At 40.2% G+C, this 24308-nt stretch overlaps 5 protein-coding genes and 1 long non-coding RNA gene across 17 annotated transcripts; 3 read left to right on the top strand and 3 right to left on the bottom strand.

Annotated features, from left to right (window-relative positions):
• Positions 1-1183: 1183 nt before the first annotated feature.
• LOC103987680 (serine/threonine-protein kinase SAPK7) lies at positions 1184-3973 on the top strand. Its single transcript, XM_018828340.2, has 9 exons — positions 1184-1538; positions 1645-1719; positions 1828-1929; positions 1997-2050; positions 2132-2224; positions 2326-2418; positions 2958-3062; positions 3185-3283; positions 3465-3973. Exons 1-9 carry the CDS (start codon positions 1419-1421, stop codon positions 3708-3710), a joined length of 987 nt encoding a protein of 328 aa, XP_018683885.1. The 5' UTR covers positions 1184-1418; the 3' UTR covers positions 3711-3973.
• Positions 1589-5349, bottom strand: LOC135640137 (uncharacterized). 6 transcript variants are annotated; one of them, XR_010497183.1, is made up of 7 exons: positions 5188-5336; positions 4707-5037; positions 3552-3710; positions 3213-3275; positions 2305-2482; positions 2130-2202; positions 1589-2043 (listed from the first exon to the last, which is right to left on the bottom strand). It is a non-coding gene; the product is annotated as an uncharacterized LOC135640137 (long non-coding RNA). The 6 variants fall into 6 exon arrangements; XR_010497182.1 differs by having other exon boundaries at positions 3578-3710; positions 4707-5349; XR_010497179.1 differs by having other exon boundaries at positions 2130-2208; positions 4707-5347.
• A 403-nt stretch (positions 5350-5752) lies between these two features.
• On the bottom strand, positions 5753-10449 carry LOC135640919 (protein-tyrosine-phosphatase PTP1-like). The gene is made up of 9 exons (XM_065155790.1): positions 10156-10449; positions 9828-9924; positions 9643-9725; positions 9374-9511; positions 8235-8372; positions 7497-7645; positions 7267-7408; positions 6315-6398; positions 5753-6108 (listed from the first exon to the last, which is right to left on the bottom strand). Exons 1-8 carry the CDS (start codon positions 10330-10332, stop codon positions 6327-6329), a joined length of 996 nt encoding a protein of 331 aa, XP_065011862.1. The 5' UTR covers positions 10333-10449; the 3' UTR covers positions 5753-6108; positions 6315-6326.
• An 884-nt stretch (positions 10450-11333) lies between these two features.
• On the bottom strand, positions 11334-19150 carry LOC135640917 (protein-tyrosine-phosphatase PTP1-like). Of its 6 annotated transcripts, none has more exons than XR_010497493.1 (11): positions 18870-19150; positions 18565-18661; positions 18380-18462; positions 18111-18248; positions 16974-17111; positions 16236-16384; positions 16006-16147; positions 15153-15236; positions 13555-14241; positions 12430-12562; positions 11334-12011 (listed from the first exon to the last, which is right to left on the bottom strand). XR_010497493.1 is itself a non-coding variant. In XM_065155789.1 (9 exons), exons 1-8 carry the CDS (start codon positions 19056-19058, stop codon positions 15165-15167), a joined length of 1008 nt encoding a protein of 335 aa, XP_065011861.1. In that variant the 5' UTR covers positions 19059-19150; the 3' UTR covers positions 14590-14945; positions 15153-15164. The 6 variants fall into 6 exon arrangements, 1 of the variants encoding a protein (XP_065011861.1); XR_010497492.1 differs by having other exon boundaries at positions 11374-12011; positions 12404-12562; XR_010497491.1 differs by having other exon boundaries at positions 11374-12562.
• On the top strand, positions 11728-12562 carry LOC135640823 (transcription factor MYB7-like). The gene is made up of 3 exons (XM_065155590.1): positions 11728-11766; positions 11817-11980; positions 12085-12562. The coding sequence occupies exons 1-3, from the start codon at positions 11728-11730 to the stop codon at positions 12560-12562; spliced, it is 681 nt and encodes a 226-aa protein (XP_065011662.1).
• A 1436-nt stretch (positions 19151-20586) lies between the features above and the next one.
• On the top strand, positions 20587-24157 carry LOC135640724 (MYB-like transcription factor 4). 2 transcript variants are annotated; one of them, XM_065155433.1, is made up of 6 exons: positions 20587-21025; positions 21110-21239; positions 21344-22582; positions 22685-22788; positions 23025-23246; positions 23763-24157. In XM_065155433.1, the coding sequence occupies exons 1-3, from the start codon at positions 20893-20895 to the stop codon at positions 21696-21698; spliced, it is 618 nt and encodes a 205-aa protein (XP_065011505.1). In that variant the 5' UTR covers positions 20587-20892; the 3' UTR covers positions 21699-22582; positions 22685-22788; positions 23025-23246; positions 23763-24157. The 2 variants fall into 2 exon arrangements, with proteins under 2 accessions (XP_065011505.1, XP_065011506.1); XM_065155434.1 differs by lacking the exon at positions 23763-24157 and adding an exon at positions 23476-23627.
• Positions 24158-24308: the final 151 nt, after the last annotated feature.

Raw genomic sequence — 24308 nt, 5'->3', positions numbered from 1 at the left:
TATGTTATTGCTGCAAGGTATCAGGATTCTGGCAGGACATGGATCAGAGCCTCCATGAGCAGAGCTTCTGAGATCCATCACATGAGATCGATACACTGGTCATACCGTTTATTATTGACATTGTTTACTTGCTCATAAACCTCAGATCGATGGCATCTACGATGGGAAACATGACCAAGTTGGTCATGCTCGCACTTGCACAACTCAAAAAAATTGTAAGTTTATCTATCTAGAATTGTGTCATTTTGATTCAAGCTTGAACTTAGAATCATATCCGGTGTGGGCTAAGTTTGATGACTATGGTTAGCCATAAATCTAGCGTTTTCTCGTGTCATATCAGATCGAATCCTCCGGTAATCAATAAGAAACCAACAAGCTTTCAGCCTACCAGACTAAACCTTGCATGCCTTACAAAGCTTTTAGATCCTTCCTCTGTACAGCAGCCTGGGATTTATTCCATGATTTATTGACTTGGACTGCAATCCTCATCACTATTACGTTTTCTTCACATCATCTCAGTGTTAGTATTGTAGGATTTTTTTTTTTGGTACTAAAAGAAAATCTTTTTCTCAGTTGACCATATAGTTTAATAAGAAGTCAAGCATTGGAATTGACTCTCTCTCTCTCTCTCTCTATATATATATATATATATATATATATATATATATAATTTCCTCTTGTCACATAGGTGTAGAACACGGTTTAACGTGCCATTGGGGACAATGCAGGACGCTGGGCCGCTCGAGGCCCAACATGTGGTGTGGGTTGGGCCGGCCATAACACTGAACGTGTAAGGGAAGTGGGATCAGACGGATTTAAATTTATAGAAGAGGTGATATGAAACCTTAATCTATGAAATAAACCAGTGTTCAATTAAAAGCTCTATCCCAAGTCATTTAGGGTTCTTCAATATAATGAAAAATGATATCTTAGTCAAATTAGGAAGACCGTCCCCAACCCCGACGTCTAAATTCCAATACTACCCTTTAACAGCCTTCTTGTTGTTCTTGTCTGTTATTGCCTCGTAATGCAATGGCCATTATGATCTCTAACACTAAGAGAGTCCTCGAAACCGTACATTGCATGGGCAAATATGTAATTTGGGCCATAAAACGTAAACCTATTCTTTTTCTTCCTATTTCTCTCCCGGAGACTCATATTTATCGCATCGGTTTGTTCTCGTCCCCCGGAAAGCGGTGATCGAAGGAAGGCGAGCGCGACGCAGAGATATACCCGAGATTCTTCCTCACACGATTCGCATCGTAGAAGACGACGACCGAGAGGTAGAAGGCCGGATTCCTCTTCCTCCTCCTCGGTTGGTCTTTGGCCGAGCCTCGACGAGCATCGGGCTTTCGTCGTCGCGCAAAGATCGGCTGATCGACCTCTACCCCCGGGGAAGATTGCCGGAAGGCAAGGGGATGGAGAAGTACGAGGTGGTGAGAGATATCGGGTCGGGGAACTCTGGAGTCGCCCGGTTGATGCGGAACAAGGAGACCAAGGAGCTCGTCGCCATGAAGTACATCCCTAGAGGTGAAAAGGTTCGTTCTTTGGCCCTCTTCCGATGTCATCTTCTCGTGGGATTTGGTCGTTCTGAACGGAGCACTATCGTGTTTCTTGTTTCTTGAATTCTTTGCGAGGGGTTAGATCGATGAGAAGGTGGCGAGGGAGATCATCAATCACCGGTCGCTTCGGCATCCCAATATTATCAGATTCAAGGAGGTGGGCTTTGGCTCCTCGTCGCGTCTGCTTAGGGTTTCATGATTCGTCGACGTACCTCTTGAGGAACTAAAAAGATCGGTTCCTTGATCTCTTGTTCCGTCGTTGTAGGTTGTGCTCACGCCCACGCATCTGGGGATCGTCATGGAGTACGCCGCCGGTGGAGAGCTCTTCGAGCGGATCTGCGTGACGGGAAGATTCAGCGAGGACGAGGTATTACCCCTCCCTTCATCTTCTTCCTTGTTGATTCTGCTCTAAAGCTCTGTTGCTGCATCTCTAGGCGAGGTACTTCTTTCAGCAGCTCATCTGCGGCGTCAGCTACTGCCACTTCATGGTAAAATCATAAATCAGTTTTAATCGGTAAAAGAAATGCAAATTTCATTTGGAATTGTCTGATTGAGTCCGATGTTTACAGCAAATTTGCCATCGAGACCTGAAGATGGAGAACACTCTGCTTGATGGCAGCCCGGCACCTCGACTCAAGATCTGCGACTTTGGTTACTCTAAGGTTAATCATAATATTCTTTTATGTGGTCTCCGATTGCAAGTGCTATTTCCATTCCTATGAACAAAATTGTTTATACTTACCTTTTTGTGCGGAGAATTTAGTCATCTGTGCTTCACTCGCGGCCGAAATCGACGGTGGGAAGCCCTGCATACATTGCTCCTGAGGTCCTCTCCCAGCGAGAGTACGATGGAAAGGTGAGCACCATAAATTGATTCTCTTCAGACTGGTTTTGTGGATATTTTGAAGACATTGTGGGGCCTACAACGATATGTTTGATGTAATCTATGTGAGATGACAAAGTCTTATTTGAGAGTAAGAAAGTCACTAAGATTTGCAAAGGACACGATCAGTTGGTCATGGTGAAAACAAAAACAAAAAAAAACAAAATATCGTAGAATTGTGAATGAATGACTTTATTATACAATTTAATGCCTCCACCATCCTAAGATTTATTTTGTGACAAAAAAAATTATGAGAGAAGAGTCTTTGATACCTGAATACAATTCAGAAACATTTTTGATGTAGCTATTGACTTATCATGGATATGGACACTGTCAAGTTGGATGAACATTTTGCATATAATTTTACCACATCTAATTTGTTTACCTACTCCAGCATATAAAATCTGATGCATGTACATGGTAGGAGTTTTGTCATGTTATTGTCTTCAAAAAAGTTCCCCTTATGCTGCTATCTTGTTAGCTTGTCCTAAGAGGTGTATATGTCCATGTAGATGGCAGATGTATGGTCCTGTGGTGTTACATTATATGTGATGTTGGTGGGAGCCTACCCCTTTGAAGACCCAGATGACAAGAAAAATTTCAGGAAGACCATTGAGGTGAAATCTTTTTGAACTTAAATGCCTGTGATTTTGTTTCCAGTCTCCTCTGCTTCCTATGTTACTAAACAGGACATGAGTTTTGTACCATTCGGCACTTGATGTTCTAGCTTTGATTGCAGAGAATAAGGAGTGTTCAGTACAAGATACCCGAATATGTTCATCTCTCCCAGGACTGCAGGCATCTTCTCTCTCGGATCTTTGTGGCCAACCCTGCAAAGGTAATTCATAAAACTTTATGGTGTGTAACCTGAGAAATGAGTGAGTTGCTGGTAAAATTTGTGAAGATAAGCAACGTGTTAAATTTGTCAAGTGTGGTGTGGGAGATCGACATCGTCACGGAGTTGTTGGAGAAAAGGAATTTAGGGTTTGATATATAACATGTTAAATCTCTTTCTGCAGAGGATAACGATCAAGGAGATAAGGGAACACCTTTGGTTCTTGAAAAATTTGCCTAGAGAGCTAACAGAAGCAGCACAAGCAACGTACCGCAAGAAGGATGACAACATGCCCACCTATTCCCTTCAGAGTGTGGCAGATATAACTCAGATCGTCAGGATGGCAAGGGTTCCACCATCATCAGCTTTCGATGCAGGCTTCAGCTGGCCTGACGATGAAGAGGAGCCGCAGGAGGGCAAGCAAGAGTAACTGCACAATGAAGCAGAGGAAGAAGACGAGCATGACAAGCCAAAAAAATAGTGGGCTGGCTACACCCAACTGGTTGATTTCCCCCAGAGGCAAAAAAAAGCAACAAAAAAAGGAAAAAAAAAAAAAAAAAAGAGGAAGGAAAGAAAGAAACAGTGTTCAATATTCTTCGTGGTTACTTTTGTCCTTGTTTCTTTCGCTACATGTTTATAATGAATGATCTTTTATCTTGTACTTCTTATCATATGAATACGTTCTGTGCATAACATTGCTCCCATTCTTTCATCCAAAGAAAAAGAACATCTAGATCAGCTTAAATTTAGATCAAATCAATCATGGTTGAACCGACTAGTTTCTGCTATGCAAGTTTAACTGGCTGTGCAATTTTTTCATGCTTGACTTGCATATAATATTTTCCATTGATCTTATCTAAATTACATATGCCCTCCTCAATTCTTTGAATCTGATACCTGACACTACAGTCATGTAATTTGCCTTAGCAAAAACTTAGAAGTGATTTCTAAAGTTTATTTAGGTCAGAAGTGCATGTGAAGACTTTCCTAATATTATATGTGCAATATAAATAATAATTTGGATTTGTATGGTCTTTTTAATGTTTTTGTACAGTAATTGGTTTTTCAATCTACACCATATACTACACAACAAAAAAATATATCTTGGCATATATTTGAATAAATAGGAATTCTATCCAATAATATTAGTAAATTTCTGTTTTACTTGTATCCATGAGCATATCCTAACACCATCTCCTTCCTACAACCGTAACCGTCTCTTTATGCACTTGGTTCTGCTTTCAGAGAAAGTCCTATTTGTATATACTACTCTATGATCCCTTAAGAGGAGTTTTCCATATACCTACTGGTCGATCTCTTAGTCCAAGGTGAAGTGTTGTTTCTCTATCGATCTATTAGTTAGCAAATTTCTCAAGCAAATTTATTTGTTATACTGTAAGATGCAAACAGGGGCAACACTCTGTACCTGATCATAATCAAAAGCCTCCTTCGAGGCATGATCTCATGTGCTATCATGCCCCCACCGGCAGCCCTCGGAAGAAAACTACCGATCGAACCATCGCGTGTGGCTTCAACGAATCCCGATTCGATGAGGCTGGCGTGTCCAGCAACGATCGCCCCGCGCCCGAGGAGTACATGCTTCCACAGCTACCGACCGGCCTGAGATTTGCCGTCGTCGAGATCTCGCCTAGTGACCGATCATCGAACGGCTTCCAGGTCGAAGTTGTCGGCCTCCGAGATCGAGCAGTGCGATCCTTTTGCCTCTGCACCGAATCTTCAACCCAAACTCGGTAATCCTGCCAGAAAAAGAAGAAAACACACTTTGATGTGAAGAATCCAGAAACATGTCCAAGACTTAACAATCATACATCAGAAGACAAAGAGATCAGAAGAGAATCCATCAAACGAAACAAGAAAATTCGGCAAAGATGAGGAGGGGATGGAACCCAGGAGTCTCGAGATGCCGAAGGAGAACAACCAGAGGAAGCGAAGGAGGCAGCGATCAAATGATGAGGTGGGGGGAGGGGTGGGAGGGAGATGAGAAACGGCAACGGAGGTCGGTATTTATAAGGGAGCGGTGCACCGATCTCGCTCCCTCTTTCTCGTGTTCCCTGGCTGAGCGAGACAGGTGATCTTCGTTCGAGCATTAACGATGCCGAGTAACCTGATGAAGTTCAATTCTCCACGTGATCAGATATATACATGATGTCGTGGGTCGGAGTTAGGTATTAACTCATGAAGCTATATGATATGAAATGAGCATATATTTATTTATTTATTTACTAATCTGAGTGTCAGAAAGATCAAATTAAAAAATCCATCCATTCACATCAGTTTGTGGGATCAAATCTAAATACTTTTTACGTATACGGCTTAGAACCAAATCCGTCAAGAAGGAAGAATTAACACTTTTGGCTGGAATATGTGTTAGATTTCAGCCATGCAACCCACACACAAATCTGAGAAACCCTCTCAAACGGAATAATTCCAAGGTGTTAATAAGAGTCAAAGTAAGCCAATCGGTAATAATTTGATATCCTGAATAGTTAATGATCTTTAATGTCCAAAAATCTCATGTTTCAAATGTCTCATCCATGTGGAAGCAATGTGTAGACTATAACATAAGAAGTCAACTACAAAGAATCAATTAGATGAGACATGCAACAACACAGAAACAACTGGATTTAGGAAATCTAAAGCATCAACAGGATTTCCGACTGTAATCTCATCATCATGACGATTTCTTTGCTTCGACGACGTGCTGATGGACTGTAAACAAGGCATGCATAAATCCTTTAGGCCGAAATTGTTGGTGTTGGATCCGCAAACTTATGCTGGACTTCTAGGATTAATATCCTACGTGCAGTCTGATACAAAACACGAAACAAAGAATATACCAAGTTGTTATCACAAGAATTGTAGTATCCTAGGCGGTCTTGATGAGAAACAGGCTCTTAGAACACATGAAGCAGAAGATAGAGTCATCACATTTTTCTTTACCAGTCTTGTTTGATTCATAATGTCCTGTTAAGTACTCAATCAGCATTAGTAGATGCATAATATGCATAGGTACCTTCTAGAGCTTCTAGTGTGCGGACCTGGAGAGGAGTTCTTCTAGTTCATCCACGATTGCATCATAGCAGAAGAAATATTGTTCCTGACAATTAAAGTCCAAGAATAGATCAGCAGTATAATTCCTGCAGTTCATGGTCTCAACAACTATCCATTGCCTATTATCATCTTTTTATTGATTGATTTCCTATAGACAGCACTGGCAGTTCAAGTTGTTACAAAGTTGATTAGTACAATATGATATTAGTCACATGTGCATGTATTGTCATATGCACAATTCCCATGTTCAATGTATTATGATAATATTGGATCCTAATCAATTTTCATTATATCAATATATCTGGACAATTAAGTTCCTACTGATATTTGTTCCATTGGATCTTTGGTTTATTCATGATATCAATATGAATGTCAATCCCAAGAGCATAACATTTCATCCTTCTGCGGTTGAGATATTACTAAAATTCCACTTGCCTTATATATATATATATATGTATGTATATATATATATATATGTATGTATATATATATATATGTATGTATATATATATATATGTATATGTATATATATATATATATGTATATATATATAGACTTATGAGGTTCAGCAACAAATATATGGAGAAGTGTCTCATTGACAGACAATTCTGTAATTTTTTTTGCCGATCTCACATTCAGCCTACCGTACACTTGAGTATTATATATCATCCAGCATAAACAGAAAAAAGGCTCAGATGATCAGATTCATCCCACAAAAGGTTAGTGTGGATACTCTTCAACATTTAACTGGTAATGTTGCTGTTAAGTGTTAACAAATGTTTTTTTATTTTCTTTTGAAGCCATTTCTTGTCAAGACTCCTAATTCCATTAGTTAAAAGCAAACTATATGTAGCAGATTATTGTGTATCTATATGTTAGTATAGAATAAAAGAAACATGAGGAATTGGAGATACCATTGTCTCAACCATCCGTAGCCGTTGAGATCTGAACTCAGAAATAGTTTTCTTAAGATCTAAAGAAGACATATCACCAATGAGAACCCTTTGCAGTGTGTTGTGAATGGTACAATACGTACCAGTTCTCCCAATACCTGCACTGAGCAAAAAGAACATAGTGTGTCAGGCTTCGGATTCGGTGAGGAGAAGGATATTAAGGTAAATGAGCAAATTGTTGAGTTCTGAACCTGCAATGCACAACAATGGGGCCAATTTCTGGTGGTAAATGATGTGTCATTTCAAAAATTTCCCGAACTGATGCAGTATCCTTAGGCACCCCATGATCAGGCCATTCAGGGTACTGGATATGGAGAACCGAAAGGGCTGGTTTCACCAACTACAAGAAAAGCAACCGGAAATAAAAATTCACCATTAAGGAAACAAGTAAAGATCAAAATAGAAGTTTCCTCTAACAATAAGCAGTAAGTATATTGATAGAAAAAAAAATCACTACATAGAGGATTTGCAAGAACACAAAATTCAAATGAACCAAGAAAGAAATCACTTGAAACTGATACAACACTGTTAAAAGGTCATGTATCTTGCTAATCCATTTCAGATGCGCTATAACATATAACAAGATCAGGAAAGTTTGACAGAATGTTTTCTTAGCCCATAATACAGCTCAGACAAGCTTACTGTCCCCAAACCAACAACATAAAGGTAACCTTTAATTAAGAAAATTGCTTCAATAAGTAAAAAGCAGAAGTTTATAATATATGTGCACACTTTACCAAAACTTTTGGCATGTTGTCAATATAGTTTATAGTGACTATTAACATTAGCAGACAAATTGTTGAAAAGTCTTATAAAAAAAGGTAAAAGATAGATAAATTGTTAAACATGTAAAATAACGCCATAATTGCATTTTTATATCCCTGTAAGGACAAACAGAAATGTCAGAAGAAAATCAACGTTTGTTTCACCTCTTTGTGTTTCACTTCCAAACAGCGCAGCACTAATGAAGAATCAGATGTTCTCGTATATTTCGTCTCAATACTGATTTTTCCAAATTCTCTGAACCCATTTTGTGCTTGAAAATAATTAGCACATTTCCTCATCATCTGCCAGTTTTCCGAGATAAAGATAATTGTTCAAGATAATGGAGCACGATGTAACAGCAGTGAGAACAAGGTGAATTAAAGTATATTTGCAGAAAATTGTGCAAATCATGGAATTGTTGCATCATCTATTGAATGGTAATTCTACAAAAAAAAGCAGTAGTAGCCTAGACAAAATTACAGAGCTTCAAATCAACAAGAAGAAATATGAAAAATAATTATAGATGATAGAATATCATGTCCAGATGAAATCCAGTAGCCTACCAATGCATGTGTCTATGAATAGAAAGAGATTCATCTAAGTTATCAGAGAATAACAATGATAGATGAAACTTGAATTGGCATGTTTCATCTTCTTATATACTATCCTCTAGATGTTAAAGTTGCAGAATCATCTCTTGTTTTCATTTTCCTTCTAGTAGCAGTCAGCTAACAACGTCATAAGATATCCTCATCATTTCTAATTTTAAATCGGTGTTTCCTTCCTATAAGTGATTATTGAATTAGTGTTCAATTAAGGCAAACACAAAGAATGTCTGCCAAAGCAATAAGAAGACAGTATTCATTTTGGTAGCTATCACAATACCCCTAATGAATATTAGAGTCTCATTTAGGCAAATTATTGTGTTTGATAGTCAATGTAATGTCGAACTAATTCTTATAAACCTAAAAGAAGGTCAAATGAAATATGTCGTAGTGTACCATTAGCAATTCTTTGTTTGGTCAATTAAGTCAAGATTATTAGCATGCAATAGTATGCAATTTTTACATAATTATACAATGCTACCTCTAACAAGAAGTTTATTTCATTTGAATAGCAATATATCTATGTTGGTTGATGGAAGTCAGCAGCAAAACTTGAAAAGAAATAGGGACAGCATAATGATTTGACTCACAGAACATATAATACTCATGGATAAATCTTGAATGGTGAAACCAGTAACATCAAAGATGATATAAATAAAAAAAAGATTTTACAACATAAATTGCAATAAAATAAGTACCCTGTGATTATCAACACGTGTTAGCATCACGATTGCAGGACAACGATATTCAAACACCATCTCCCAAAAATCTTCAAAGGTCTCAGGGAGTGGACCTTGCGTAGCAATAAACTGCGATACTTTTTCACCAGATGCTATCTGCATTTAAGATTTGTCAAGGTCAAAGAAAAATACTCATCAAGCATGTTCACCGACTTGGTCCACTGGGCATAACTATGCTCTTTCAAGGTCAACATGACAAAATAATAGTGCTAGTAGGGTGACTGTACCCCAATAAGACTCGCATTGATATAATTGTTCCTCAAGGAGGTGCTGTCCCTTGTTGAATTGAGAACGATCCTGTTATTGTCAACTGAAAGAGAAAAAAGGAAACTAAGAAACCTTCTACGCCAGAATTCCAAGATAACCAAAATGCTTCAATTATTTGGAAAAGAAGATCCCTCTGTGCAATTACATGGGAGAATATCTGTGTAGCGATTTTTATCCAAGTTTGCATCTCGCAGAGCCACGGAACACTTTCTCACAATCTCATCCGTCGTTGGCTTCATATCCTGGCAAAAAAGCACGCCCAAACCAAGATCTCAGATTTCTTGGAGGAAGCACCGAGATCAACAATTAAAAAAACTCAAGCGTTCAAAAATTAAACTTATTACCCCAAAGAAAGGTCCACAAGGTTAAAGAAAGAAAGACAAACAAAAGGCAAGAAATTGATCGTTATCCTAGATCGAGATTCAAATGCGCTATCCGATGAAGACGGCGGCAAGAGAGAGATCGAGTGAGACCTGGAGACGGTGGAACTCCGGGTCGATCCTAGGTTGGGTTATGGGCTTCTCCTTGAAGAAATCTAGTGCTTCGGAGCAGTACTTTAGCTGTTCACCCGAGGGGCGGAGCGGCGGTGGCGGATCGGAGCAGAGACCGCATAGGTTGAAGGTGGAGGAGGGGGCGGAGACGGCAGCCATCGCCGGCGCGCGAGCCCCGCAGCAGCGGCCTGTGCAGTTTCCCGTCGCTTCGGAGCCTCTCGCTCTGTGGAAGCCCCAAAAGATGTGATCGGAGAACTGAAGTCGGCAAGGTAGAATGGGCTAATAATACACAGATAGGTATTCTTACATATTAGTCCTCATACTATTTAGTATTTTCATATTAGTTTCGTTGTCTGTTGTATTTACATTCTACACCTCAATATTAATTTTTTCTAACCTTGAACCTTCTAGTCATCATACATTCTCCCGAGTTATTAATCACCGGCTCTAATTATTAGTCTTCCTTAAATTGAAGTCCCTTATTTAAAGAATACACATGTTTAACTGAACTAGAAGGTTCTTAAAATTATTAGAGAAAAGAACGGTATTGTGAACTCATCCCATCACGGACCAAGGAAGCCACCGAAGCAATGACATGAAAACTCTCAACAACCCTCTACGTCCATTGATAAGAGATCGGCCCACGATTCCTAACAATCTCAACCTCCCGAAAGGGGTTTGCAAGACCCATACATCGTTGACATCTCCAGTCCCAACTGAAGCATGGCCCATGCACCCGCATTAATGATCGACGGCATGGCTCAACTCTTTCGCCTTTTATTTTGGATAAAAGGATATGGATCACTCCCTATTTCACCTAAATAGGTCAAGAGCCCAAACAAGGAAGATATCATGATCGTCCAATACTAGTGTCGCTCTCGGAAAGATGCCCGCATCAATCGTCTTCATTAACGACCCCCACATAGCAAGGTAAGGGGGAGCCTCATTGATCTCCCTCCCTCCTACTAGACACTCAGGGTATAAAAGCCAAGCCCTCATACTAAATAATAGGGTGGGCAGGTAGTCCTTTGCCATCTCTGTTTGTTTTCTCTCTCGTTCTTCTGCTCACAAAAACATAGATGTATGAAGCAAGTTTGATTTCTGGCACCCATAAAAGATGGTCGGCTGTGATGTCCTAAAAGGCTGCAAGTGGAGATGGATAAAGATGATGCAGATAGAGAGAGAAAGTAGATAACAAAATGAACAAGGAAATGAAATCATGTGCTAATGGAACAGGAAATGCTCACTGAAAAGTAGAGCTACCGACCAAATCCAGCCAAACACAACTCAATCAAGTGAGTTGCTCAAGGATTAGTGTCGATGAGCTCAGTACTCGATTCACCTCCTCTCTCATATAAATCGAGCATTCAACTCTCTTCCCTCGTCCCACCACTCGACCTCTCCCTTTTGATCTCTTCTCTTCTTTCTTCTTCAGCTTGAAACCACCATAGCTAGCCAGCATGGGCAGGTCTCCGTGCTGTGAGAAGGCTCATACGAACAAGGGAGCTTGGACGAAAGAGGAAGACGAGAAGCTGATCTCTTACATCAAGGCCCATGGCGAAGGCTGCTGGAGATCACTCCCCAAAGCTGCAGGTAGGTACCTTATTCTGAGAAGCTTAGGGTTAATCGTATGTCGCTTGCAGTTGTTATCTACTGGGGATTTGCCTGCTCTTGAAGGTCTGCTTCGATGTGGCAAGAGCTGCCGGCTCAGGTGGATAAACTACCTCCGTCCCGATCTCAAGCGTGGCAACTTTACGGCGGCAGAAGACGAGCTCATCATCAAGCTCCATGGCTTGCTTGGGAACAAGTACATACTAGATCACCTCCTTCTTCTTTTCCTGTGAATATGACGCCAGTGAGATAAGATGATCCCAATACTTGAGCATGAATTGATCTGTTTGATGGTTTCAGATGGTCTCTCATAGCAGGGCGATTGCCGGGTAGGACCGACAACGAGATCAAGAACTACTGGAATACAACCATCAAGAGGAAGCTCCTCGGCCGTGGCCTCGACCCTCAGTCTCACCGACCCATCGAGCTGATCACTAACCCGTTCGCTACCTTAAAACAACAAGACGTGTCCATGGCTCAGGACTGCACGACTGTAGCAAAGGTCTTAAACTTTCTCCAGCGACGACGGCAGCAGCAGCAGCACCGACCTCAATCTCGATCTCTCCATAAGCAACGTACCGCAAGAAGAATGACAACAGAAGCAGCACAAGCAACGTACCGCAAGAAGGATGACAACATGCCCACCTATTCCCTTCAGAGTGTGGCAGATATAACTCAGATCGTCAGGGTGGCAAGGGTTCCACCATCATCAGCTTTCGATGCAGGCTTCAGCTGGCCTGACGATGAAGAGGAGCCGCAGGAGGGCAAGCAAGAGTAACTGCACAATGAAGCAGAGGAAGAAGACGAGCATGACAAGCCAAAAAAATAGTGGGCTGGCTACACCCAACTGGTTGATTTCCCCCAGAGGCAAAAAAAGCAACAAAAAAAAGGAATAAAAAAAGAGGAAGGAAGGAAAGAAAGAAACAGTGTTCAATATTCTTTGTGGTTACTTTTGCCCTTGTTTCTTTCGTTACATGTTTATAATGAATGATCTTTTATCTTGTACTTCTTATCATATGAATACGTTCTGTGCATAACATTGCTCCCATTCTTTCATCCAAAGAAAAAGAACATCTAGATCAGCTTAAATTTAGATCAAATCAATCATGGTTGAACCGACTAGTTTCTGCTATGCAAGTTTAACTGGCTGTGCAATTTTTGCATGCTTGACTTGCATATAATATTTTCCATTGATCTTATCTAAATTACATATGCCCTCCTCAATTCTTTGAATCTGATACCTGACACTACAGTCATGTAATTTGCCTTAGCAAAAACTTAGAAGTGATTTCTAAAGTTTATTTAGGTCAGAAGTGCATGTGAAGACTTTCCTAATATTATATGTGCAATATAAATAATAATTTGGATTTGTATGGTCTTTTTAATGTTTTTGTACAGTAATTGGTTTTTCAATCTACACCATATACTACACAACAAAAAAATATATCTTGGCATATATTTGAATAAATAGGAATTCTATCCAATAATATTAGTAAATTTCTGTTTTACTTGTATCCATGAGCATATCCTAACACCATCTCCTTCCTACAACCGTAACCGTCTCTTTATGCACTTGGTTCTGCTTTCAGAGAAAGTCCTATTTGTATATACTACTCTATGATCCCTTAAGAGGAGTTTTCCATATACCTACTGGTCGATCTCTTAGTCCAAGGTGAAGTGTTGTTTCTCTATCGATCTATTAGTTAGCAAATTTCTCAAGCAAATTTATTTGTTATACTGTAAGATGCAAACAGGGGCAACACTCTGTACCTGATCATAATCAAAAGCCTCCTTCGAGGCATGATCTCATGTGCTATCATGCCCCCACCGGCAGCCCTCGGAAGAAAACTACCGATCGAACCATCGCGTGTGGCTTCAACGAATCCCGATTCGATGAGGCTGGCGTGTCCAGCAACGATCGCCCCGCGCCCGAGGAGTACATGCTTCCACAGCTACCGACCGGCCTGAGATTTGCCGTCGTCGAGATCTCGCCTAGTGACCGATCATCGAACGGCTTCCAGGTCGAAGTTGTCGGCCTCCGAGATCGAGCAGTGCGATCCTTTTGCCTCTGCACCGAATCTTCAACCCAAACTCGGTAATCCTGCCAGAAAAAGAAGAAAACACACTTTGATGTGAAGAATCCAGAAACATGTCCAAGACTTAACAATCATACATCAGAAGACAAAGAGATCAGAAGAGAATCCATCAAACGAAACAAGAAAATTCGGCAAAGATGAGGAGGGGATGGAACCCAGGAGTCTCGAGATGCCGAAGGAGAACAACCAGAGGCAGCGATCAAATGATGAGGTGGGGGGAGGGTGGGGAGGGAGATGAGAAACGGCAACGGAGGTCGGTATTTATAAGGGAACGGTGCACCGATCTCGCTCCCTCTTTCTCGTGTTCCCTGGCTGAGCGAGACAGGTGATCTTCGTTCGAGCATTAACGATGCCGAGTAACCTGATGAAGTTAAATTCTCCACGTGATCAGATATATACATGATGTCGTGGGTCAAAGTTAGGTATTAACTCATGAAGTTATATGATATGAAATGAGCATATATATATATATTTATTTATTTACTAATCTGAGTGTCAGAAAGATCAAATTAAAAAATCCATCCATTCACATCAGTTTGTGGGATCAAATCTAAATACTTTTTACGTATACGGCTTAGAACCAAATCCGTCAAGAAGGAAGAATTAACACTTTTGGCTGGAATATGTGTTAGATTTCAGCCATGCAACCCACACACAAATCTGAGAAACCCTCTCAAACGGAATAATTCCAAGGTGTTAAGAGTCAAAGTAAGCCAATCGGTAATAATTTGATATCCTGAATAGTTAATGATCTTTAATGTCCAAAAATTTCATGTTTCAAATGTCTCATACATGTGGAAGCAATGTGTAGACTATTACATAAGAAGTCAACTACAAAGAATCAATTAGATGAGACATGCAACAACACAGAAACAACTGGATTTAGGAAATCTAAAGCATCAACAGGATTTCTGACTGTAATCTCATCATCATGACGATTTCTTTGCTTCGAAGACGTGCTGATGGACTGTAAACAAGGCATGCATAAATCCTTTAGGCCGAAATTGTTGGTGTTGGATCCGCAAACTTATGCTGGACTTCTAGGATTAATATCCTACGTGTAGTCTGATACAAAACACGAAACAAAGAATATACCAAGTTGTTATCACAAGAATTGTAGTATCCTAGGCGGTCTTGATGAGAAACAGGCTCTTAGAACACATGAAGCAGAAGATAAGAGTCATCACATTTTTCTTTACCAGTCTTGTTTGATTCATAATGTCCCGCTAAGTACTCAATCAGCATTAGTAGATGCATAATATGCAGAGGTACCTTCTAGAGCTTCTAGTGTGCGGACCTGGAGAGGAGTTCTTCTAGTTCATCCACGATTGCATCATAGCAGAAGAAATATTGTTCCTGACAATTAAAGTCCAAGAATAGATCAGCAGTATAATTCCTGCAGTTCATGGTCTCAACAACTATCCATTGCCTATTATCATCTTTTTATTGATTGATTTCCTATAGACAGCACTGGCAGTTCAAGTTGTTACAAAGTTGATTAGTACAATATGATATTAGTCACATGTGCATGTATTGTCATATGCACAATTCCCATGTTCAATGTATTATGATAATATTGGATCCTAATCAATTTTCATTATATCGATATATCTGGACAATTAAGTTCCTACTGATATTTGTTCCATTGGATCTTTGGTTTATTCATGATATCAATATGAATGTCAATCCCAAGAGCTTAACATTTCATCCTTCTGCTGTTGAGATATTACTAAAATTCCACTTGCCTTATACATATATATATATAGACTTATGCGGTTCAGCAACAAATATATGGAGAAGTGTCTCATCGACAGACAATTCTGTAATTTTTTTTGCCGATCTCACATTCAGCCTTCCGTACTCTTGAGTATTATATATCATCCAGCATAAACAGGAAAAAGGCTCAGATGATCAGATTCATCCCACAAAAGGTTAGTGTGGATACTCTTCAACATTTAACTGGTAATGTTGCTGTTAAGAGTTAACAAATGTTTTTTATTTTCTTTTGAAGCCATTTCTTGTCAAGACTCCTAATTCCATTAGATAAAAGCAAACTATATGTAGCAGATTATTGTGTATCTATATGTTAGTAAAGAATAAAAGAAACATGAGGAATTGGAGATACCATTGTCTGAACCATCCCTAGCCGTTGTGATCTGAACTCAGAAATAGTTTTCTTAAGATCTAAAGAAGACATATCACCAATGAGAACCCTTTGCAGTGTGTTGTGAATGGTACAATACGTACCAGTTCTCCCAATACCTGCACTGAGCAAAAAGAACATAGTGTGTCAGGCTTCGGATTCGGTGAGGAGAAGGATATTAAGGCAAATGAGCAAATTGTTGAGTTCTGAACCTGCAATGCACAACAATGGGGCCAATTTCTGGTGGTAAATGATGTGTCATTTCAAAAATTTCCCGAACTGATGCAGTATCCTCAGGCACCCCATGATCAGGCCATTCAGGGTACTGGATATGGAGAACCGAAAGGGCTGGTTTCACCAACTACAAGAAAAGCAACCGGAAATAAAAGTTCACCATTAAGGAAACAAGTAAAGATCAAAATAGAAGTTTCCACTAACAATAAGCAGTCTAAGTATATTGATAGAAAAAAAAAATCACTACATAGAGGATTTGCAAGAACACAAAATTCAAATGAACCAAGAAAGAAATCACTTGAAACTGACACAACACTGTTAAAAGGTCATGTATCTTGCTAATCCATTTCAGATGCGCTATAACATATAACAAGATCAGGAAAGTTTGACAGAATGTTTTCTTAGCCCATAATACAGCTCAGACAAGCTTCCTGTCCCCAAAACAACATAAAGGTAACCTTTAATTAAGAAAATTGCTTCAATAAGTAAAAAGCATAAGTTTATAATATATGTGCACACTTTACCAAAACTTTTGGCATGTTGTCAATATAGTTTATAGTGACTATTAACATTAGCAGACAAATTGTTGAAAAGTCTTATAAAAAAAGGTAAAAGAGAGATAAATTGTTAAACATGTAAAATAACGCCATAATTGCATTTTTATATCCCTGTAAGGACAAACAGAAATGTCAGAAGAAAATCAACGTTTGTTTCACCTCTTTGTGTTTCACTTCCAAGCAGCGCAGCACTAATGAAGAATCAGATGTTCTCGTATATTTCGTCTCAATACTGATTTTTCCAAATTCTCTGAGCCCATTTTGTGCTTGAAAATAATTAGCACATTTCCTCATCATCTGCCAGTTTTCCGAGATAAAGATAATTGTTCAAGATAATGGAGCACGATGTAACAGCAGTGAGAACAAGGTGAATTAAAGTATATTTGCAGAAAATTGTGCAAATCATGGAATTGTTGCATCATCTATTGAATGGTAATTCTACAAAAAAAAGCAGTAGTAGCCTAGACAAAATTACAGAGCTTCAAATCAACAAGAAGAAATATGAAAAAGAATTATAGATGAAAGAATATCATGTCCAGATGAAATCCAGTAGCCTACCAATAAATGTGTCTATGTATAGAAAGAGATTCATCTAAGTTATCAGAGAATAACAATGATAGATGAAACTTGAATTGGCATGTTTCATCTTCTTATATACCATCCTCTAGATGTTAAAGTTGCGAATCATCTCTTGTTTTCATTTTCCTTCTAGTAGCAGTCAGCTAACTACATCATAAGATATCCATGTCATTTCTAATTTTAAATCGGTGTTTCCGTCCTATAAGTGATTATTGAATTAGTGTTCAATTAAGGCAAACACGAAGAATGTCTGCCAAAGCAATAAGAAGACAGTATTCATTTTGGTAGCTATCACAATACCCCTAATGAATATTAGAGTCTCATTTAGGCATATTATTGTGTTTGATAGTCAATGTAATGTCGAACTAATTCTTATAAACCTAAAAGAAGGTCAAATGAAATATGTCGTAGTGTACCATTAGCGATTCTTTGTTTGGTCAATTAAGTCAAGATTATTAGCATGCAATAGTATGCAATTTTTACATAATAATACAATGCTACCTCTAACAAGAAGTTTATTTCCATTTGAATAGCAATATATCTATGTTGGTTGATGGAAGTCAGCAGCAAAACTTGAAAAGAAACAGGGACAGCATAATGATTTGACTCACAGAACATATAATACTCATGGATAAATCTTGAATGGTGAAACCAGTAACATCAAAGATGATATAAAAAAAAAAGATTTTACAACATAAATTGCAATAAAATAAGTACCCTGTGATTATCAACACGTGTTAGCATCACGATTGCAGGACAACGATATTCAAATACCATCTCCCAAAAATCTTCAAAGGTCTCAGGGAGTGGACCTTGTGTAGCAATAAACTGCGAGACTTTTTCACCAGATGCTAGCTGCATTTAAGATTTGTCAAGGACAAAGAAAAATACTCACCAAGCATGTTCACTGACTTGGTCCACTGGGCATAACTATGCTCTTTCAAGGTCAACATGACAAAATAATAGAGATAGTAGGGTGACTGTACCCCAATAAGACTCGCATTGATATAATTGTTCCTCAAGGAGGTGCTGTCCCTTGTTGAATTGAGAACGATCCTGTTATTGTCAACTGAAAGAGAAAAAAGGAAACTAAGAAACCTTCTACGCCAGAATTCCAAGATAACCAAAATGCTTCAATTATTTGGAAAAGAAGATCCCCCTGTGCAATTACATGGGAGAATATCTGTGTAGCGATTTTTATCCAAGTTTGCATCTCGCAGAGCCACGGAACACTTTCTCACAATCTCATCCATCGTTGGCCTCATCTCCTGACAAAATAGCACACCCAAACCAAGATCTCAGATTTCTTGGAGGAAGCACCGAGATCAACAATTAAAAAAAATCAAGCGTTCAAAAATTAAACTTATTACCCAAAAAAAGGTCCACAAGGTTAAAGAAAGAAAGACAAACATCCTAGATCGAGATTCAAATGCGCTATCCGATGAAGACGGCGGCAAGAGAGGGATCGAGTGAGACCTGGAGACGGTGGAACTCCTGGGCGATCCTAGTAGGGGTTCTGAGCTTCTCCTTGAAGAAATATAGTGCTTCGGAGCAGTACTTTAGCTGTTCACCCGAGAGGCGGAGCGGCGGTGGCGGATCGGAGCAGAGACCGCCTAGGTTGAAGGTGGAGGAGGGGGCGGGGACGGGGGCGGAGACGGCAGCCATCGCCGGTGCGCGAGCCCCGCAGCAGCGGCCTGTGCAGTTTCCCGTCGCTTCGGAGCCTCTCGCTCTGTGGAAGCCCCAAAAGATGTGATCGGAGAAGTGAGTCGGCAAGGTAGAATGGGCTAATACACAGATAGGTATTCTTACATATTAGTCCTCATACTATTTAGTATTTTCATATTAGTTTCGTTGCTGTTGTATTTACATTCTACACCTCAATATTAATTTTTTCTAACCTTGAACCTTCTGGTCATCATACATTCTCCCGAGTTCTTAATCACCAGCTCTAATTATTAGTCTTCCTAAAATTGAAGTCCCTTATTTAAAGAATACACATATTATATACATCATCAATTTAACTGAACTAGAAGGTTCTTAAAATAATTAGGGGAAAGAACGGTATTGTCAACTCATCCCATCACGGACCAAGGAAACCACCGAAGCAATGACATGAAAACTCTCGACAACCCTCTACGTTCATTAATAAAAGATCGGCTCACGATTCCTAACAATCTCAACCTCCCGAAAGGGGTTTGCAAGATCCGTTGACATCTCCGGTCCCAATTGAAGCAAGGCCCATGCACTCGCATTAATGATCGACGGTATGGCTCAACTCTTTCAACCTTTCCTTTCGGACAAAAAGATAGGGACCACTCCTTGTTTCACCTAAACAGGTCAAGAGCCCAAACAAGGAAAGACATCATGATCGTTCAGCACTAGTGTCGCCCTTGGCAAGATGCCCCCATCAACGTCTTCATTAATGACCCCCATATAGCAAGGTAAGGGGGAGCCTCATTGATCTCCCTCCCTCCTACCAGATACTCAAGTATAAAAGCCAAGCCCCCATACTAAACAGGGTAGGCGGGCTTTCACTATCTCTTTTCACAACTCTTCCTTAATAACTCTCATTCTCCATTGGATTGGTTGGGTTAGGACATCTTCCTGACCTGTCTGTTGTGCAGGGCTCTTCGCATAAGACTATAGGGGATGTGGCATCTATTGGCTAAGTGAAGCGCTCCTTAGACCAGACTCTGTCTTCTCCAACGAACAAACCACACCTCAAGACATCCGTAAGCCACTAACCACGGGCCAATTGCTCCTCACAAATCAGTCTATCGCACTCACTTTCTACTTAATCCAATGTGATAGCTTACGTGGAACGAATCGAACCGAGCTGACTCACCGGTCAACGACCTTCGTGTAACAATAAATACCAAAAATTCCTAGAAATATGTTGAAAATGTGACCAAAAACAAAAAGCAGTTCAGGTGGCCTGCCAACTCAGAAATCTGTCTCTCAAACCAACGTTAGGTGCAACGAACACCATCAGTCCCGAGAGCATTACCTGTAATGGCACAGTGAATCGAGGACATCAGGGACTGTGCCATGTTGGGCAGGTAGTCCTTTGCCATCTCTATTTGTTTTCTCTCTCGTTCTTCTGCTCACAAAAACATAGATGTATGAAGCAAGTTTGATTTCTGGCACCCATAAAATATGGTCGGCTGGGATGTCCTAAAAGGCTGCAAGTGGAGATGGATAAAGATGATGCAGATAGAGAGAGAAAGTAGATAACAAAATGAACAAGGAAATGAAATCATGTGCTAATGGAACAGGAAATGTTTACTGAAAAGTAGAGCTACCGACCAAATCCAGCCAAACACAACTCAATCAAGTGAGTTGCTCAAGGATTAGTGTCGATGAGCTCAGTACTCGATTCACCTCCTCTCTCATATAAATCGAGCATTCGACTCTCTTCCCTCGTCCCACCACTCGACCTCTCCCTTTTGATCTCTTCTCTTCTTTCTTCTTCAGCTTGAAACCACCATAGCTAGCCAGCATGGGCAGGTCTCCGTGCTGTGAGAAGGCTCATACGAACAAGGGAGCTTGGACGAAAGAGGAAGACGAGAAGCTGATCTCTTACATCAAGGCCCATGGCGAAGGCTGCTGGAGATCACTCCCCAAAGCTGCAGGTAGGTGCCTTATTCTGAGAAGCTTAGGGTTAATCGTATGTCGTTTGCAGTTGTTATCTACTGGGGATTTGCCTGCTCTTGAAGGTCTGCTTCGATGTGGCAAGAGCTGCCGGCTCAGGTGGATAAACTACCTCCGCCCCGATCTCAAGCGCGGCAACTTTACGGCGGCAGAAGACGAGCTCATCATCAAGCTCCATGGCTTGCTTGGGAACAAGTACATACTAGATCACCTCCTTCTTCTTTTCCTGTGAATATGACGCCAGTGAGATAAGATGATCCCAATACTTGAGCATGAATTGATCTGTTTGATGGTTTCAGATGGTCTCTCATAGCAGGGCGATTGCCGGGTAGGACCGACAACGAGATCAAGAACTACTGGAATACAACCATCAAGAGGAAGCTCCTCGGCCGTGGCCTCGACCCTCAGACTCACCGACCCATCGAGCTGATCACTAACCCCTTCGCTACCTTAAAACAACAAGACGTGTCCATGGCTCAGGACTGCACGACTGTAGCAAAGGTCATAAACTTCTCCAGCGACGACGGCAGCAGCAGCAGCACCGACCTCAATCTCGATCTCTCCATAAGCCTTCCTTACCACCCTTCTGCAGAAGTGTCAGTGGCAACCACATCACAATACTTTGTGCTGCAATCTCGGTTTAACCCAAGCTAGTACTGAAGCCTGTAGCTGCGCCCAGAACATCCCAAAAACACTTGTATTTAGTTACAGTAGAGGGAGGACAACACATACAGCTTAGATGAGTAAAGGTGCTTCAGTAGCCAATTCTGATGTGTGTACTTTTTTTGCATGCGAAAAAGGTTCTTCTGCAACAAAACGAACTGAAGTGATAAGGGAAGCCCGGCACCGGCGGGTACGTTCTCGTTGTTGGCATCCGATTTGAGGCCTTTTTGTCACGTAGGGTGGCGTGGGGAAACATGTGAAGTTCTTGGTCGCACAAGAATCAGTAGTTTAATGATTGATGACATGAATGAAACAAGGTTGGGTGCTGTGCCCGCAGGATAACATCAGACAGTAGGCGAATAAATTATTCTCCAGTTTATTGACATGACCTGTGAGGAATCTCCAGCTTGCTCATCCAACTTAGACTGCCTCAAAGCAACCTAAATGTCACTGCTTATTCCTAGTTTGTTAATTGTAAGGCATGCTTAGGCTGTTTAATTAAATCTTGATCCACTTAATTGGCATTGCTTTGGACCAGGATAACAATTTGAGGCTGTTGACGACACGGGACAGGCTTTGCGATTATTTCAATAATGCATCAAGGCCCATAGCCGTATAATAATGCATCAGAGAGAGAGAGAGAGTGAGAGAAAGCTACTACTTCCTTTTCTTGTCATTCTGCGTCTCCCGCTCTCGATCCATTCAATACTTCTCCCTATCAGATCTTTCTTCCCCCTTCGCCTCTTCATGATTCCTTCTATTTCTCTCTTGCAGTTTTTTTTTTTATAGTCTTGATTTACGTGTTCTTGGCAGAAAACTTTCAGAGGTCGATGGGGAGCTTCTAAGACCAGACCACCCTCTGCCATCCCATTCTGGTATACAATGCAATTTCATTATCTTCTTCGAAATTTTTTTTTTTGCCTTCCATAAAATGAGTGAGTAGCCCAACGATTTAATTGTGGTGGTTTACTTTGTAGGTCACTATGTCTTTGATCGTTTTATTTCTAGTTGCAACATTGGTGAAGGTGGCATCGCTCTAGCAGAAGCCGTACATGGGTCAGCCCCTGATATAGCTGGAAAGGTAAATGATTTTCTCTATATTCAGTGGTATGCATTCTGTCCTTTAGTGAATCAATCAGAATTCTGAACAACAGATCATATAGTGTGCATTTATTTTCATTAGTTTATATGATTTGGTTTGTTTATTGTCGGTGTGTATATTTTTGCATGGTAACTCGTAGGTTATTTTTATGCCCTGTTTTGCAGTATGATGCCTTCCTGCTTTTGTTTGATCTGTTTTGGAATTTGTGTATCCAGAATCTTGCAAACCCAACTGCTCTCCTGCTGAGTTCCGTTATGATGTTGCGCCACTTGAGGCTTACCGACAAAGCTGACCAAATCCACAATGCTATACTTAATACCATTTCAGAAGGAAAGTATCGAACGGTTGATCTTGGTGGGAATTCGTCAACTACAGATTTTACAAAGGCAGTATGCGATCATCTTTAGAAAGTTTGTGGCAGCACACCCGGATAACTGGTATACATAGTAATTGCTAGTTTGAGTCGGTTGTAGATTGCCCACACTAGTATATTAAGTTGCAATCACATGAATAATGAATGCTCTTGGAGTTTTTCCTCGTCTATTTATTCCCATTTTCTTCGATTGAAGCAATACATGTAATAATTAACTAAAGGCATACAGCACGTTGCACTTGCGACTTCTTCTACATTTTTTTGTCAACACATTTTGCATTTTATGCATGAAGCGCAAGTGACTACATTTTAAAAGCTTGAGCTGTGTTTTCTCTTGTGGATAGATGGAGTATGCTCGACAACAGGAACTGCTATTAGTTACGTTGTCGTGAGAAACAATTCCTTTATGATGATACATATATGAGACTGAGGAATGTTGGGTTCACATGACTTTAATTCATTATGGTGCAATGCCAAATTATGTGGGCATATGAATAGCTCCTACTAGCATACATGATGCATTCTCTGTGTTGGAAGAGCAGCAATGCCTCTTTGACAATGTCTTTCTTGTTGATGCCAGGATGGTACCAATCAAAATAGCGTTTGTTGAAGCGTGGAAAAGCCAAACTACCGCGTAGCTGAGCTGAAGGGTTGAAAGAAAGCAATAGAGGGGCTTCTCGCGACGACTCCCTCCATGCCATGGTTCGATTTCTGTCCCGACGACCAATGGTGAATCACAGGAGCATATGGGTCGATTTCTGTCCCGGGAGTCAAGCTAATAAACAACGGCAGTCATTTTGGTTTAGAATGGTGAGGGATATGCTCAACCAGAGACGTGCTTTTGACAAGTTTATTTCAGAGAATTTTTCTTCCATCTCCATGTTAATTGACATCTTCGTCATCCTAACGCGCCATCATGACTTGGAAATGCTCCGCTAATTGATATGTTTTCTCTGTCACCAGATTGACATTACAGGTGTGTAACGGTTATTATTAAATATGTTATTTAATAATAACGTAACCGTTCTTATTAAGATTCATAATTCATTATCATGAATTTCTTCATTTATTATGGTTTAAATGATTTCAGTTTCTTATTCTTTATGCATGAAACCGTTATTAATAA

The sequence above is a fragment of the Musa acuminata genome, chromosome BXJ3-6, assembly GCF_036884655.1.
Source record: "Musa acuminata AAA Group cultivar baxijiao chromosome BXJ3-6, Cavendish_Baxijiao_AAA, whole genome shotgun sequence".
NCBI classification, from domain to species: Eukaryota; Viridiplantae; Streptophyta; class Magnoliopsida; order Zingiberales; family Musaceae; genus Musa; species Musa acuminata.
This window is presented reverse-complemented; position numbering and strand designations above follow the sequence as displayed.

Bases quoted from the DNA above. Each gene is read 5' to 3' on its own strand.
- LOC135640724 (XM_065155433.1), top strand. From the start codon at position 20,893: ATGGGCAGGTCTCCGTGCTGTGAGAAGGCTCATACGAACAAGGGAGCT. The intron at 21,026-21,109 runs GTAGGTGCCTTA...CTGCTCTTGAAG, and splicing joins ATCACTCCCCAAAGCTGCAG to GTCTGCTTCGATGTGGCAAG. The intron at 21,240-21,343 runs GTACATACTAGA...TGATGGTTTCAG, and splicing joins CATGGCTTGCTTGGGAACAA to ATGGTCTCTCATAGCAGGGC.
- LOC103987680 (XM_018828340.2), top strand. From the start codon at position 1,419: ATGGAGAAGTACGAGGTGGTGAGAGATATCGGGTCGGGGAACTCTGGA. The intron at 1,720-1,827 runs GTGGGCTTTGGC...CCGTCGTTGTAG, and splicing joins ATATTATCAGATTCAAGGAG to GTTGTGCTCACGCCCACGCA. The intron at 2,419-2,957 runs GTGAGCACCATA...ATGTCCATGTAG, and splicing joins AGCGAGAGTACGATGGAAAG to ATGGCAGATGTATGGTCCTG.
- LOC135640917 (XM_065155789.1), bottom strand. From the start codon at position 19,058: ATGGCTGCCGTCTCCGCCCCCGTCCCCGCCCCCTCCTCCACCTTCAAC. The intron at 18,249-18,379 runs GTACAGTCACCC...TCTTAAATGCAG, and splicing joins TCAATGCGAGTCTTATTGGG to CTAGCATCTGGTGAAAAAGT. The intron at 17,112-18,110 runs GTACTTATTTTA...GAAAACTGGCAG, and splicing joins CACGTGTTGATAATCACAGG to ATGATGAGGAAATGTGCTAA.
- LOC135640823 (XM_065155590.1), top strand. From the start codon at position 11,728: ATGGCGAAGGCTGCTGGAGATCACTCCCCAAAGCTGCAG. The intron at 11,767-11,816 runs GTAGGTACCTTA...TGTCGCTTGCAG, and splicing joins ATCACTCCCCAAAGCTGCAG to TTGTTATCTACTGGGGATTT. The intron at 11,981-12,084 runs GTACATACTAGA...TGATGGTTTCAG, and splicing joins CATGGCTTGCTTGGGAACAA to ATGGTCTCTCATAGCAGGGC.
- LOC135640919 (XM_065155790.1), bottom strand. From the start codon at position 10,332: ATGGCTGCCGTCTCCGCCCCCTCCTCCACCTTCAACCTATGCGGTCTC. The intron at 9,512-9,642 runs GTACAGTCACCC...TCTTAAATGCAG, and splicing joins TCAATGCGAGTCTTATTGGG to ATAGCATCTGGTGAAAAAGT. The intron at 6,399-7,266 runs GTATCTCCAATT...TTTAATTGTCAG, and splicing joins TACGGATGGTTGAGACAATG to GAACAATATTTCTTCTGCTA.